Source organism: Chaetodon trifascialis, chromosome 4 (assembly GCF_039877785.1).
Source record: "Chaetodon trifascialis isolate fChaTrf1 chromosome 4, fChaTrf1.hap1, whole genome shotgun sequence".
Classification (NCBI taxonomy): domain Eukaryota; kingdom Metazoa; phylum Chordata; class Actinopteri; order Chaetodontiformes; family Chaetodontidae; genus Chaetodon; species Chaetodon trifascialis.
Window position 1 is genome coordinate 11,083,941 of NC_092059.1, and position 16,337 is coordinate 11,100,277.

The 16,337-nt window shown below is 39.8% G+C and overlaps 3 protein-coding genes across 3 annotated transcripts; 2 read left to right on the forward strand and 1 right to left on the reverse strand.

Annotated features, from left to right (window-relative positions):
• Nucleotides 1-509: 509 nt before the first annotated feature.
• LOC139329787 (small ribosomal subunit protein eS27-like) lies at nucleotides 510-2,076 on the reverse strand. The gene is made up of 4 exons (XM_070960254.1): nucleotides 1,955-2,076; nucleotides 1,350-1,455; nucleotides 1,150-1,260; nucleotides 510-1,067 (listed from the first exon to the last, which is right to left on the reverse strand). The coding sequence occupies exons 1-4, from the start codon at nucleotides 1,958-1,960 to the stop codon at nucleotides 1,039-1,041; spliced, it is 252 nt and encodes an 83-aa protein (XP_070816355.1). The 5' UTR covers nucleotides 1,961-2,076; the 3' UTR covers nucleotides 510-1,038.
• Nucleotides 2,077-2,645: 569 nt separating this feature from the next.
• Nucleotides 2,646-10,104, forward strand: LOC139330451 (ras-related protein Rab-8A). The gene is made up of 8 exons (XM_070961371.1): nucleotides 2,646-2,810; nucleotides 3,352-3,412; nucleotides 4,806-4,866; nucleotides 5,346-5,423; nucleotides 6,159-6,248; nucleotides 6,372-6,437; nucleotides 7,547-7,597; nucleotides 7,684-10,104. Exons 1-8 carry the CDS (start codon nucleotides 2,687-2,689, stop codon nucleotides 7,771-7,773), a joined length of 621 nt encoding a protein of 206 aa, XP_070817472.1. The 5' UTR covers nucleotides 2,646-2,686; the 3' UTR covers nucleotides 7,774-10,104.
• Nucleotides 10,105-12,136: 2,032 nt separating this feature from the next.
• On the forward strand, nucleotides 12,137-15,583 carry hsh2d (hematopoietic SH2 domain containing). Its single transcript, XM_070961340.1, has 6 exons — nucleotides 12,137-12,147; nucleotides 12,640-12,768; nucleotides 13,762-13,851; nucleotides 13,962-14,127; nucleotides 14,436-14,690; nucleotides 15,079-15,583. The coding sequence occupies exons 2-6, from the start codon at nucleotides 12,641-12,643 to the stop codon at nucleotides 15,541-15,543; spliced, it is 1,104 nt and encodes a 367-aa protein (XP_070817441.1). The 5' UTR covers nucleotides 12,137-12,147; nucleotide 12,640; the 3' UTR covers nucleotides 15,544-15,583.
• The last annotated feature ends 754 nt before the right edge of the window (nucleotides 15,584-16,337 follow it).

The window sequence follows — 16,337 nt, forward strand, 5'->3', positions numbered from 1 at the left end:
GATGCTGCTCAGTCACTGAAGGCTTCTTTACACCTCATTTAAAAGTAACACCTCTTCTGCCAATCCCCAACTACCTTAAGGCCTAAATGTTTAAGATGCACAGAATATTTATGTGCATCAGACTTTTTCTACTCCCTTTGGTGTGGGAATCTGGGCAGAAGCTGGGAGCTGTGCATGTACAGTATCTGGCACTTGCATGCATGTCTAAGCTGTACCACCTTCCCCTAAGCTTGACCTGACCATCAACGTATTCTGCATCATTGCCAACAATATGCCATAATGTAGCCAATATTAACTAGATTTACAATATATTGTATTACATGAGCGAGCTAAACCCCAAACCACTGGAAGCTCAGTCAAGTTTTATCAACCATGGATACTTATTGTATATAGTAGAATAATGTTAGGTATGTGAGAAATTGTATTGCTTTGATTTTTTTCCGTTTTGTTTCATTTACACCACTTCTTTTCGCCAGGGGAACTCTCAAGACCAAAGAACACACATAACAGACAAGAAATTCTTCAATTGTTTTATTTTTGTTTGTGACGGTCATCATGGTTTCATCTCATGCCGGGGCCACAGAAAGCAGCTCACACGTGGTCGAGACCATTTTGAAATATTTCATTCACCACCACCCCCCTCTATGTCAACCTAATAAATGTTTTACAGAAGTTGTGACTCATTGGACTTTTTGTGCATTTTGATAATTACGAAACATGTTTTACTTACTCAAAAGAGTAGTCAAAGCTTATCATCAATATTAAGTGCTTCATCATACGAGTGTGATACACATCAAATTCTATCTTAATGTGGAATTGTCTGCATGTACATGATTTCCATTCATCTTGAGCTGGCATTGCACCTCTCCTGCTCTGTCCTATGAAACCCCACAGGGGGGATGAAATTTCACTCCACAATATCAAGATTCTGGACAGATAGTGGAGATATCTCCATGAGGGACTTGCCACATTTAAAATCACGGAGTGTGAGGCTCAGACATGTTTCCATGGTCCATTCTGCTGCCTGTTACAGGCTGTTCAGGAATATTTTTTTCTGAAGGCACAACCTAGATGGACAAGAAAATTCAACATTTTAATATGTTATCACAGGCAAAACAGCAAGAAGGATACAGGTGAAAGTCTTCTTACCTTCAGTTAGTCTGCATTTGCCCCCTCGTGGTTGGCAGAGGACCACAGAGCAGCCTGCACAGGGTACCACTGTCTGAGCATGGCTGAAGATTGTGGTGATCCTGTAGCAGCCTGGGGGAGAATTTAAGATAATTGGGGTACATAATTAACCCAAAATCTATATTAAACATCAGTGAGGAAAATAAGTGTGCAGCCCCTACCCGCGCATTTAACATCCATGAAGTAGGAGTTGGGACTCTGCACCAGCCTCTTCTTCTTGTGTCTCATCCTCTCCCTTGTAAAACTGGGGTACATCAGATCCTTAGCCTGTTGCAATAGAGATCAGAGCATTTGTCATTTCAAAGATCTAAATTCACAGTTTGTGTTTTTAATCATTATTTTTTATTTCACTTATTCATTGAATAACAAGGCGATGGCCGTTTCATGTTTTTGTTGTACTCTACTGCCCCCTACAGTCTGATGACTGAACTGCACTTTGAGCAAAATAAACAGACATGTCCAGACAAGCCCAAGCATCACTCCTAACCGCTGAAGCTATTACACCTCTACACTGACTACAGATGATTTACCAACATATTTACACATATTCACGGTGCATGGATTAACTGATAAATAAACCTTTCTCATTCTCTTTCCGTGTAATGTTAAGTTTATCAATTGATGGCAGGATATTGAACAAGCTTTCTGTCAACAATTCAATATTCCTTTATTAGTCCCACGAGGGGAAATTCCAAACAACAAGAGCTGTTCTAAATGTTTCTAACCAGAAAAAATATATATCGCAATAAAAAATATTTTTACTTACAGACATTTTTGCTCAAATCGCTCAGGTTTCTCGTCCTATCCAAAAAAGATGTAAAGTGATGTAAAAGTCAAGCGCACCTCTCTCAACAGACACAGCAGTGGTTTCTATGAACGTCTGCAACTGAGTAGAGACGGAGCAGGCGGGGTCGTGCTCTGAAGGGGAGGCGCAACAGATAGCTTTACTGATTGAAGTGGTTCATCTTGGATACATAATAATGTTACTTTACTGTTATAAACTGGACAAAACAAGAATAAGAACAACACCGAAACAACACCAAACTATTGCACAGCAGTGTTTCAACTTGACTATATGGTCTGAAATGATTTTCATACATTTAGTGAAGCAATACCGTTAATCAATAAGTTCCCCCTAACTTCAGTCTGCTAATCAATGACAGAGCCTAAGTTATAACTTACATATATAGTATAAGTACATATAAGTTACATATTTTGTCTCATTTTGATAGACTTTGCAACACAACACAGTGAACATCCATTTCCACACGCCGTAATTATGACGGAAATATTTTCAATATCAAACTACCAACAACAGCCTTAGTACGGGTGACCGTGTACATCAAAACGAGCAAACCCAGCCGGATAACAACGGACTTCCGGAGCCACGACGACAGAGAAGAGTGACAGTTAATTTGACCAAAAGGCAGCGCACGAGCAGTGACGTCTCTGTCTGTACACCGGGCGGGATATCCGCAGTAGTAAGCTAACTAATAACATGGCGAAGACTTACGATTACTTGTTTAAACTACTTTTAATCGGCGATTCAGGCGTCGGAAAGACCTGCGTGCTATTCAGATTTTCAGAGGACGCCTTCAACTCAACGTTTATCTCTACTATAGGTGGGTTAAAGTCGTGCTATCACTATTGTCTTTGCCGAAAAGTGGTAAAGGAGCAGCCCATCCCGTCATGCTAATTTGTTGCTAACTTTTTTTGGCTAGCATTCATCTTGTAGTGGCTAGTCAGGAAGCAGCCCAGCCGGCTTGTTAGAGGGACTTTTACAGAAGCGACAATGATATTTATCCATATTTTTTTTCTCCTTTCTTTCCTTTTTTTTTTTTTTATAGAAAGCACCTGTGTAAGTGCACTGAGTGTGGGCACCACACTTGAGCTGTTAAAGCAGACATATGTCAACTATGGCAAGCTGAGCTAAGAAGCAACAAAGCTGTCAGCTAGTTGGCATTATCATTTTTCAAATGATCAGCTGCTTGTACTTCGCACTCTGGTAGCCGACGTTACAGCTAGTAATAATGAACTCGGAAACCACTCTGTGCTTTTAAAATCAGACATTAATGTTATTACTAATAAGATGCTGAGTCAGTTTCGATGGCATATGATAGATGTGCTTAAATTGGCTGAACTATGACTTTTGTTTTTCTTCAGGTATTGACTTCAAGATCAGAACAATAGAATTAGATGGAAAGAAGATCAAGCTACAGATATGGTAAGATAGACAAAAAACACAAATGGTTTCACATTACAGCTTGACTAATGTGGCAGATGAAGGATAGAGATGGATGACAAGGACACCCCCGTTTCTAGTTAATTAGTTTTTCTTAAATCAGATTAAAAAGTAATGCAAGACAATAGCCCTCCAGCTAATGAGGGGTTATTTGAGACTCTTTATATTAACAATGAACAGACAGCTGCGTTTATATTATTGTATGATTACATGTAGTAAATATAAGGTATTTAAAATAAATAATTACAAAGCAGGATTATATTTGGTCAAAATTTATAATCAGTAAAGCTGCAACTCGCAATGTTTTTCATAATTAATTACCTGATTAGTTGTTTGGTCTATAAAATGTCAGAAAAATGTGAAAAATGTTGATCATAAGCCCAAGATGATGTCCTTAAACGTCTTGTCTTATCTGCAACCCAAAGATATTCAGCTTACCGCCAAAGAGGAGTAAAACAAAAACAAACAAACAAAAAAAAAAGCAAGAAAATATCCACATTTAAGAGGCTGAAATCTGAGAATTTGTGCTTTTTTTCTTTATTATTCAAACTGATTAAAAGATTCCTAAAATATTTAGTGGTTAATTTCATGGTTGACTACTAATCAATCGATTAATCCTTGCAGCTCTAATGATCATTGATATTATAATCTCTATTTTTTTGTGTCCTCCCTTGACAACAGTGCCTACTCCACGGTTTTCCTTGTATTTCATATAGAATAAATACCACCCCTTGGACAACGCAGAAATCTAGATCATTATATCGGCTGAGCACTGATGTGACAACTTTTGTACTATTATGCAATCAGTAAAAACTGATATAGTGAAGGAATATTTTTGGGAATGTCCTTAGTTGTCTTACCAAAGCATTAATTGAGAAGATCAACATCTGCTTTATGTCTGTCTTTATGTCTTTATGTATCTACACTCTCTATGTGTCTTTAACACTTGTAAAAGGGAAAAAAATGAGACGATGTGATTTAAAGAGTGGTTAGCTTAGCTGTTAGTGACCAGGAACAGTTGTGGCCTGTGGCTGCATGGAGCATCTCACAAGTTCTGTCCTTGTCCTACTGAAAGTTGGTTTTCAGTTAATCCCAGCTGACTACTTGGCAATTGATTGTATATACATTTTGTCACTTTTGACAGTTTTTGTTTCCCCTCACATCCATACACTTTGCTTAATCCACAGGGATGAAATTGATATTGATCCTCTTAAAATTAGCTTTTTGTAAGACATTTTAATATGTTTCACTACATTTCCCAAAATATTTTCCATGAAATCTTGAAAAAAAATGGTACTTTGGGGAGAATGGTGTCAGTCACTTCGACTGCATTCTGCTCGGCAAAATGAAAAAACAAAATGTGTTTTCTATGTAGGGATACAGCAGGACAGGAGAGGTTCAGGACCATCACAACAGCCTACTACAGAGGAGCCATGGTAAGTCTCATCATCAGCTTCACAGCTCAGCAGCAGTATAGATTATTGTTGGGACTTGAATGGGACAAGTGATGGTCATCTCAGGTGTGCATGCTGTAGCATAAACCTTTAACAGAACCACACCTAGCATTGTCCTCCTTAAGTTTGTTCACGCCTGGGAAATGAGATGTGTGCATAATTGTGGTATCTTTGTTAGCCCCTCCTTTAGTTCAGGTTTTACTGGATGCCTGTGTTTGCATATTTTATTTCAGGAACCTAATTGATCCTTGTTGTCTTGGGTAGTCAGATGTCATGCTTTCACTTGAGGCTGCAAAATCACATGGTTCATCACTAAGAAAGATTGTCTTGGATGCCAGAAAATCACATTAGACACTTAATTTTCAAGTCTGTCTCCATGGACTAATGAGAATTTCTAAGGAATGGCTTCATTTTTGACTGGCTGCTCCATTTTCCTGTCTTTTCCTCTGTGAACTCTGCAGGGCATCATGTTAGTGTATGACATTACCAATGAGAAGTCCTTCGACAACATCAAAAACTGGATACGGAATATAGAAGAGGTAAACTATGTTTGGCATTAGTCAGTGTGTCTGTTTGTGTGTTTTCTTAGCACTGCCTGTACAACTCCTGATATCCACCAGCCCTGTCTCATAGAGATAATGTTTATTTACAACTAATTAGCAACAGCATTTTGAAGGAAATGTAATGTCAACCAAATTATGTTTTGTATCAACATAATGGGGACATTTTTTAAATTAATGTACGTTGGAAGTTGCAAAATGTGGATATTGAACATATGTTCACTGACAGTGTGTTTCATTTGTGCACTATCCACACATAGTGACTACAGGATTGTTCAACTTTTTTATGGTTTTCTTTTGGCACTGACAGCACTTGGTTAATGTCAGGGAAAGATCATGGTCTATTTTGATACAGAAAAAGTCAGCTGCAATACAATCTTTCCCAAAGCTTAACCAAGGTGCTTTTGTTGCCTAAACCTAACCACAGTCTGGATGCAAACCCTGAATTCTTGCGGCACAGACCTACACTTTGTATGACTGCCATCCACCCCCAGCCACACCATAAAATGTGGTGTTTCACTCAGTCATACAAAATTGACTCTGAACATAATCCAGGCAGCGATTAAGTTTGTCAGCACAACATAATTAGGAACACAAATTAGTTGTATATAAACATAATTTCTTGGATACAGGGTTGTTTACAGAGTAACTCTAAGCACACATTATTGCTGATTAATTTCCTCTGTGTTCATTTTGCTGTCCTTTCTTCCGTAGCATGCTTCAGCAGATGTGGAAAGGATGGTCCTTGGGAACAAATGTGATGTCAATGACAAGCGGCAGGTGTCCAAAGACAGAGGAGAGAAGGTGATAAATGTGACGATGAACGTCGTGAGACCTTGATTAGAATATAGGGGAAAATATTTATTACCTGAGTTCATCATTACTGAGCACTGACACTGATTCTGTCTCTTCTCTTCCTGCTGTCAGCTGGCACTGGAGTATGGTATCAAATTCATGGAGACCAGTGCAAAGGCAAATATCAACGTGGAGAATGTAAGTTCCCACTTTTTCCAATATTATTTGTTCGTAGTGGACGTATTATTGCATTGTACCACTTTCATATCCAGTGTTACATTTGACGCTGGTAGCCGTCATCCACCTTGCTTAGCTTAGCGTAGCGACTGGGAGCAAAGTGAACATCCGCCTTTGTCCAAAAGTAACAAAGTTCACCTACCAGCACCTCTAAATCTTGTTAATTAACGCTTTATTTCTCATTTGTTTAGTCCATACAATGATCAAAGTGTAAAAGACAAGCTTCTATTTTCCCTGGGGGGGTTATGTGTGTGACTGTTCCTTGTTTACTGAAATAGTGGGAATTTTTTTGTTGTTGTTGGAATTTTTGTGCCAGTGACAGTAACGGCTGGAGAAATTAAGTTTCTTTAAAGCTGTGGTGATTATATAGATGTTCTGTGCTGCTGGGTTGAAGATGTGTGTGAAGCATCCATGTTTTGGAAATTGCAGCTTCTTTGCAGCAACATTCATATTTGAATCATTGTAGTCACCACAAGCTCATTAGTTCTGCTGATATTGAGCTTCAGGCGATTGTTGTTGCACCATGTGATGAAGCTCTGTACTCCTCTGGAAATATAGTCTGCAAGTGAAGACAGCATGTGTCTCACTGGAAATTATTCACTGGAATCATACATGGCAATATAGGGATAATGTCCATTTCAGCAAAAAATGCATGTAATACCTTTCATTGAATTCCTTCAAAGTCTTCATGACATATATTATGTGAGTCTGGACAGACATGGATGTTAACTGCAACTGGTGGGCAGAGCCAAACAACCACAAGACAGTAATTGTAGTTGTTTATGAAAGGGGAGGATCCTCAATTTTGCCCCTTAGTCTTCCTCAGGGGTCCTACTTATAAAACATAACTAAATTAAACATTCAGTGATTTAATGTTCTCATCACTATTTGTATTTGCACGGCATACGGTGAGACTATATCACCTTTAGTTTTATGGTTTTAAACCACAATTATTAGTCCTTTTTTTCTGGGGTTGCTGATGTTAACCAACCACACAATCATCCTCGGCCAAAACTATTAGTCCCAGCCACAGTACCGTTAATGTGTTGGCTCCCTGTTTTTGTCTGCAGGCCTTCTTAACCCTCGCCAGAGACATCAAAGCAAAAATGGACAAGAAGCTGGTAAGAGCATATAAGAGTGGAAACTTAATTGCTCTGACATGTGCTGCTGGTTTTGCTGTTCTCATCCTCATCTTTGTGTGTTTTAGGAGGGCAACAACCCACAGGGTAGCAGTCAAGGAGTAAAAATTACAGAACAGCCCAAGAAGAGCAGTTTCTTCCGCTGCACGCTCCTGTAAAGAGACGGGAGCGTCGGCATCCACCGTCGCCTTAACTGTGTCCCCCACTGGACAGAACTGGACAGAGCACACTCTGATCTCTCTTTTATCTTCATTCACTCGTCTGCTTCCGTCTCTCTCTGATTGTCCTGTGCGTATCAAGTAGGAAAAACAGAAGTTTATAGCTCCTTTGGTTTACTCGTCTTCCTTTGACACCTGTGAAACTAACTGCTGTGGCCTCTGTTACACGATCAATCTGCTTTTCTTTTGCGCAGTCGCTCATTAGATTGACTGTTTCACCCTGATTCCTTAGTTTTTATAGACTTTTAAAGACTGCCTCTGGAAACGATCAAAACTTTACGACTGTTGATGTCTAGCCAGTTCCTTTTACCTGCTGTCAGTGTCTTATTTACTCGGTCCTTACCACTAAAAGCAAATTATATTTCCAAATAGGTTTACTGGTCCAATGGACTTCCTAATTTCAAATGTACTCCCATCTGCCGAATAATGCGACCTTTGTTGTCAACGTGATGAGAGTACAGTCCCAGCAGATTACTGTTTGAAATGATTATGCTACATTTGTGTACTGACTGGGTGGCCTAGACTTATATATAGACTTTTATACATCCAACGCAACATGTAAATATCTATCATTGATACGATTCCACATATGAAACAGTAGAGCCAGCGCTTTTTACTCATTATATGAACATTCGGGTTTACAGCTCCTCTTTTCACCTTTTCTGTGAGTGTCTTTCTGTTGATTTCTTAGGCTGAAACATTCCATTCCTCCTGTGGACAGTTAAATGAAATGTGTATGCGGGGCCCAGGTTTTGTCTATCAGAAGTATTCACATGGTTGCAATAAGACTGGGTTCTTGACAAAGTATGCATGTTCTAAGGGCACACCGATTCCTTTTGTAGTTGGTTACCTCATCATTGTAGGTGTTGCCGTTTCTGTGGATGAGATCTGATTTGTGTGAGGTAGACAGTTATTTGATGCACTTCAACTGGTGGACTAGCAATACCTAACTCTGACACCCGGTGGCAATGCAGTTACACATCAGCGGCACAGAAGGAATCACAGATGAAGTCATTGTTTTATTCGTTCATCCTTCTTCCGGTTGTCGGTTCCAATGGGGGAACATGCACACAACTGTTTTTCTGGGCCTTGGATAGGGGCTGTGCTGTAGCAGTATTTATGGAGTGAAACAAAAACATAGCACCAAAATGACAAAGTGCCCTTTAATGTTCTTATCGATAATGCACTTTTCTTTTGTTCTTTCTGGAAAAACAAAAAAAAATCTTAGCATTTGTTGACTGTATTTGTTGCAAGTCTTAACTGAAAGCAAAGAATATTCATGCACAAGTTTTCCATGTACCCGGTCTGGGCTTCCTAAAGACATCTGAGCACTGAAACCTCGTCTTTTTAGGCATGTAATGAAAATATACAGGATGCCTGTGATTTAGAGATGTCTGTCAGTCTTGTTCCCAGCATTCCCATTAATTTTCACCTTTTCTAGCTTTTTATACATTTGCATCCCCATTGATGCTTTTGGGAACCCCAGATGCACCCATCCCCACACCCCCCTCGTCTCTTACTCCTCCCCTCTCCCTCCTCTCCAGACATCCCCACGCCTTGTTTTGGCCCCATATCATGGCCATCTGAACTATGCATTCTGGGTGCGTAGCAAACCTCAAAAAGCTTTGCACATTTGACTTGACAAGCTTTATTTGAGATTAGAAATGTGTAAAGGATCCTTGCTGTTTTATTCTCTGCTGTCACTCCAAATTCTGTTCAGCTCAGCTGAGCTGTTCAGACTTAAGAATAGGAAATTAAATGAAAGCTGATGAAATTTATCTCCGATGTTTTACAGAGAGAGCGCATCGTTTCTCGCGATGCTGAAGGAATTTAGATGTTAACCTGTGGATTTAAATCATCCTCGTTAACGTGGTTGGACAGTTTTGATTTAACTGGCTCTCACAGATTAAACCAATTCCTGGCTTGATAAAAGGATTTTTGGAATTGACTTTGACTTAAATTTGGTTTTGCTTTTGATTGAAGTTATTTGTAATTCTCTCCAGTTGTAAAATTGCCAGGTCTCTGTTAACATATCTTCAGCGTTCCCGAACTAAATTTGGAATTTGTAACTGATTTCATGGTAAATAGATAATTCAGCAACTGTAAATAAGATCTACAATGATTGTACTTCATAAATCTTATTGATCTACACCTTTTGTAGATATGTGTACTTTTGATGATTTATTAAAAATGAAATTCTTAAAAAGATGTCAGCTTATTATATTTGTACCTTTTTATTTTTGGAGATTCATGTGAACTATTAAATATATTAAACAATATCAGGGTATTTACCTTTTTTTTAAGGATTGTATATTTTTTCTTAACCAAACCATAATCTAAGCAGGACCAAACCCATATTTCCAAAAAAAGCAATTGAGTTCATAAAACATTTTAAAAACCACATTTGGGAAGTGGATTTAAAATATATATATATATATATTTTTTTTTTTTTTTAACCAAAACAAAGTACATTTCTATAAATACTTTGGATTCATTTATTACAATCTTTTCACTCATTTTACCCAAGGATAGCACTATGCTTTGTTAATTAGCATGCATCTGTGCCACAACACAAGATGTGCTGTTGTTCCTTTAGTGATGACTGTATACTATAACACAGAGTAGAGAAGTCATTAAAAATCTGTCCAATAAGAACACTTAAGGGTCACTTTAAACTGAGAGGCCCAATGAGCTCCACTGGCAGCAGCTTTGTGTTGCAAAAGGATCTGCTATTCTGTGCGGTGAGACACTCTTATTTCTGGTCTGTGACATGTAAATGTGCAGCGTTTGGCTGAAAAGCGGAGCAAAAGGTGGTTGAGCACTGCCAGGAATGCTGGACAGGCTGCCACATGTCTGCATTTGAAAGAAGTGGGTGATTCTGGAGCGGTGGACTGGCTGATAAGCTGATTGTCTACCTTTGCAAATTCTCCTCACGCTGCCTCTCCGGCCTTGGAGTAAAGGTGTGTTCACAGTCTGAGCTGCTTACTGTTCCAATCACCTGACAACAGCCAAACAACCAGCTTCAGCACAGTGTCAATACGGCGGTTTTTCCAGGATTTCCTGTGCCTGCAGTTGGATGTATCTGCCCTCTAGATCTGCACTGCCAGTACGACCCAGAGCTCCGACAGCGGGGATGCTCAGGTGTAGCTCCCACCAGCAGCTGATACTGTGATGTAGAAAAATATTTTACATTAATCAGTGTGTGAGATATTACACTTCTTAACGTATGAGAATAAAAAGTTGAGGCCACCTTCTGTAAAAATGTCTTGTCAAACAGTATGTCTATTGTTTCTAGTGCCTTTGGGCTTTCTGTCCCACTCATAATGATTAACAAATGAAGTGAAAGCCTACATGATGTGCTTGAAGGAAGAGAAAAAGGGAAGAGATGGAACTGAGCAAAAGCTCACTTGTGAAACTGCACCAGTTGAAAATGTACTCGTGATTGGGAACATTTGCACTGGACATCATCACTTCTGCATTACATTGAAGCAGTGAGACTTTGACCTTTCTTTAGGTGTTTTTTCATTCAGATAAGTGTGTGGGAGGGAAACTTCCCACATTGGTTCTTTACTTTCCCTTTAGAGGCTCTCAAGCAGTCACTTCATTAAATGGTTAATATGTCACCAACAATACAAACGCCAAAGACTGTGAAGTTTATTATCAAGACTGTTCCTGTCTGTGAGGTTCCTCTCTCACCACAGCAGCAGATACTTGTTACAAGGCAGTTGTACAGGTGTCCATAGTATATATCTTTTGACAATTAAAAGTGTATTTGCAGCACAGAGGTTGAGGTAACCTCATTTCTCTTTATAGAAGTATCATGCAGACCTGGAATGAACCTGCACAGCTGGTAAACATTGATAGAATTAACTGATGCCTTTGAATTCTAACCTCTTATCATATGTGACCTCACGCCTCGGTAATATGAACTGACAACTGAACAAATGTAATGTTATACAACAGCTGAAGAGGGCAGGGCTGAAGCCTCTCATTTTACCTGAGTGACAGATCCAAACTTCGCCTTTGGCCATATTTTTATTCCATCATGGTAACACATGTGTGGTACACCTGTGGCTTTATAATGTATTCATCTAAGCTGCGTTCCTGTAGAATCCAGATCTACTGTCATTTGTTACATGCAGTATATGTGAAAAAGATTGTCTCATTTGAGTATCTTAGATAATGTTCTTTCTAAGTGCGCGTGACTGATAAACAGCTGCTCACAAGGATGTGAGCTTTGCCTCCGCCCCCACGCAGGTGTCGTCAGGTGAGCTTGCTCTACTGTGTCATTTTATCACCGAGCTGCCGGACAAGGTGAGTACACTTAGCTGTGAGCTATGTTACATTTAGAAATCTCTGAGGCTCTATGAGTGAGTTTCACTGACAAAACCGGAATTATTTTAATTATTTGAATGTTACAGTGGTAAACTGTCCTGTCTAGGTGAATATTTGTACTGTAAAATGCCTTTATTTAATGTATTATGTAGTTTCTGTTTATGTAAAACTGAGGATGAACAATAAACAAATAAATAAACAATAAACTTGGAAAGATGATGAAGAAGCAGATTGGTGCAGTACTGTTGTGAGATATTAACCATTTGAGTGTATAGCCTGCTAGTTATCCAGGACACATCAGCCTAAATGCAGGAATTTGCTTGCTGACGGCTCATGTGTCTGTATGTGGTTTGTACTGTATGTACTTCCTTATGCATGGACTCAGTCAGCTGTAAATGATATATTACAGGTCTCTCTGCTCAGTGAATTTCCCATCAGACACAACAGAGGATTAAATGAGCTGTTTCCCAGGATGATGGAGTGGAGTCAGCCATTACAAGGACAGCATGATGCTTTCGTTTGGTTCACAGAGTCCCAGCTCCGCTCTGTGATCAGGAACGGTGTAGTCCCAGAATGGTTTCATGGGATCATTTCCAGGAAGTAAGTTCACAAAGTCTATCACTGTCCGCCATCTGAAGCAGTGAGACAGGGAGGAATGTGGAGAGCCATGTTTTATAAATGTTGCGTCCCAGCATGCAGTGATTGTTTTAGAGTTTGAGTGAATTGCTCATTTTTGTTTAGGGTGCATCATGTTTTTTTTATTCTTCTGTATGTATAACATTAATGTCAGGCTAAAAAGGTAAAGTGAAAATGTAAAAGCAGCTTCTTGCTAGAGCAGACAGTACAAAGTGCTTCACAACAACAAAAGACAGACATAAAATGAAGCCATAATACAAGAATAATGATGGAAAAACATACAAGAGCCTAAACAACGGCTAAAGAGGGGCAAATTTTGAATCTCCAAAATGTCAAATATTCAGGCAGTGATACAAACCTTTCAGGAGGTTCACCCCTTTAAGTGATGGTAAAACATTAAACAATAAAATCACAACAGAGAAAGCCCATTTTTCCTCCATTTTCACACAACACACAAAACAAACAAGCAAAACTAGACCAATGCATCATTTACAGGTTTATCTCATTAAACACAGATGTACGCATTAATCACAGTGTGTCAGTGAAGTGGTCTCTTCAGTGGTGGACTGTGCCCTTGTAAAACTTTCAACAGAGTTCCTACTTACAATGAATTTCGCTTCCTCCACACCCAGTGTACACATTCAATACCTTGTATAATGGATGATGAATGTGGGTAATTACCAGGAATGATGTGCTTAATTCAATTTACCATTAACACCATAATGCACAGCATTCATCAGACCACTCTATTTAACTGAGCTCCTGCACGACAAGAACATTTTGTCTTATAACATATAACATATATAACTCATAACATCTTATGACAAATTCCCACAGTGACTTCACTGCAGTTCACAGGCAGCGCTGCTCCGTAGATGTGCAGCATCATTTACAGATTGAAGCGCATGTGTGAAACGTGGTTTTGTTAATTATACTGCCTGTTAATTACTCATGCAGAACGGCAGAGGAACTGCTGATGTCCAAACCTCCTGGCTACTTCCTCATCAGAGTCAGCGAGAGCAGGATTGGTTACACTCTCTCATACCGGTGAGTGTTTGCAGGGTTGAAAGGTGCTTTATTTTTCAGTTTACTCTCAGTCCGACAGCTCAAAGTCCAGCCCTGTTCATTCTTCTTCATGCATCCTCTTTGATCCTCAGTGCTGAGGACCGTTGCAGACATTTCATGATTGATGCACTGGAGGATGGCCAATACATCATAGTAGGGGAGAACAGGCGTCACCGGTTTCTGCAGGACCTGGTGGACTTTCATCGGAGATCTCCCATCATGCCTTTCAATGAGGTGCTGACTGTCGCTTGTGGTCAGGTGAGGAAATGTTCTATTATCCTACAGTAATTCCATACGTCATTAACGTCTGTGGTTTGTAGCTTATTGTATTTATTGTGCTCACTTTTCTTTCTGCTGTTAGGTGTATGATGTGAAATGAACTCAGCAGGGCTACATTTTTTTGCTTTCAGGCATTACAATGCATGCTTTGGAGTTAAAAGTGTGTCATCATCATTCATTCAAAACCACAGTATTTGCTTGTTTGCTTGCCACCTGTGCATCATGCAAAACGAGATCAAATCCCAAATTGTTCAATTTTTCTCTCTCTTTGTCTGATCCTACATAAGACCTCGAATGACAAGACCGACTATGCGGAACTACTGTTCCCACAAAGGTATCCGCACAATAACACAAGTTTGCGGCCAAACAACCTGCTGCTTCGCTGTGAAAGCCAACCAGTGTCACAAGAAGATATCCCACCTGCCCTTCCATATCGACCAAATAACTTGAGGAACTCTGCAATCCTGTCCCCGATCAGGCTCTACCCTAGTCTGGAGGAAGAACACCTGCATGTCACCTCCCCTCTTCCAGCCACGGCAATGGTGATCTTAGTTGTTTTCTGTCTAGTGCTAAAACTGTTAACTAATGTTTTAATTCTTTAAATCCTTAAAATAAAATACATCTAAATGTTGTCTGACCAAAGAGATTCTCAAATGTTTCTAATGGAACCAGCTTCTTGTTAGTTACCAAAGTTAGTTTCTCCCAAACTCTTAACAGGTTTGGTTGTTTCACAGTCTAAAAAATATCTAAACATTTGCCCCCAAACTCTAATTTTGAGCATTGCTTATTTAGTCATGATTACTTAATGATGTTGTGATATATCCAAGATTTGTATAGTGCAGTTTCAGTGGTTTTAACATTGAAATGTAAGGATTATTTTTCATTTCTAACAAATGTCCATGCTGTATGTTTCACGTTCATGATCTCCAGCCTGTGCCAAAGACCAGAAACAAATACACAGCTGACAACCCTCCATCTAACCGGCCTCCTGAAGTCCCTGCCCGGACCTCCGTTCCTCCACTGAAGCTGAACCAGGCCTGCATCAGAACAGTCTCTGCGCCTGAGAGTCCCTCCACACCCACAGCCACTGAACACTCACCTGGGGTCACCATCCAGTCTGTAAAGAACCAGGAAGCCAAGCTGTCAGTCGTCACCAACCTCAAGAACCTCAAGAAGAAATTCCACAAGAAGAGAAGCACATCGCAGGAGCTTATGTACACAGAGATTAACATGGAGGCGACCGTCAGGAGTGAAAATACTGACAATGAGTACCAGGAGATCACAGGGGAGCAAACTGGTCCACCATTTTCCTACAGCAGCACTGATGCGAGGTCGACTGATGGAGGATTACCTCAGGAGTACCTCCCACCTCCACCCTTTGCCCCAGGTTACTGATACACAACTGTTCCCTTCAAAAATAATGTACAGGTAGATTGATCAGTGGATTGTGGAATGACTGGAACGCGACTGAACTGAGACAAAGAGGTGGAGAGTCTGACCACAAGTGGGTGCAGGTGCAGCACAAAAGCAGCATACAATGGAAAAGGAGGGACAGTCCGCACACTGACTATTGAAACCTGAAAAAAGTTTCATAATGTAGCATTTCAACCTTTAAGATATGTGTTCATGTGAATGTTTGCCTGACAAAAAGCTACCACTCACATTGTTGGACCTTTATTTGCTTTCTTTTTGCTAAATATAAGGCTACGTCCAGCAGCCAATTAGCTTATCCTAACACAAGACTGGAAAAACAAGAAACAAAATCTGTCTACCAGAACTTGTACTGCTTAGTAATTACCACATGATTACTCGATTGCTTAATCCATCCAAAACCCAAAGCATAGAAACACTTTACAGTTTTATGAGAGTAAGTGTGCGGTACCATACCATGGCAGGGAGCAGTGAAGTAACCCTAACTCTAACCATAACCCTATCCCAAGCTAGCTGTTTCCCCTTGTTTCCAGTCTTTGTGCTAAGCTATGCTAACAGGCTGCTGCTCAGCAAATCAGTGTATTTCCCAAATGTTAAACTATTCCTTAATAATTTTGGGAGCTTGCAATATACTCCTTTACATAAGTGAATCAAAGCTGCAAATGCTTTGTTTAAGACTCAACTTCCTATAATTTAAAGCTGTTGCTCTGCAGGTGTTAAGAGCGCAAAATAGAGTGAACTGCTCTCTGCATGTGGGT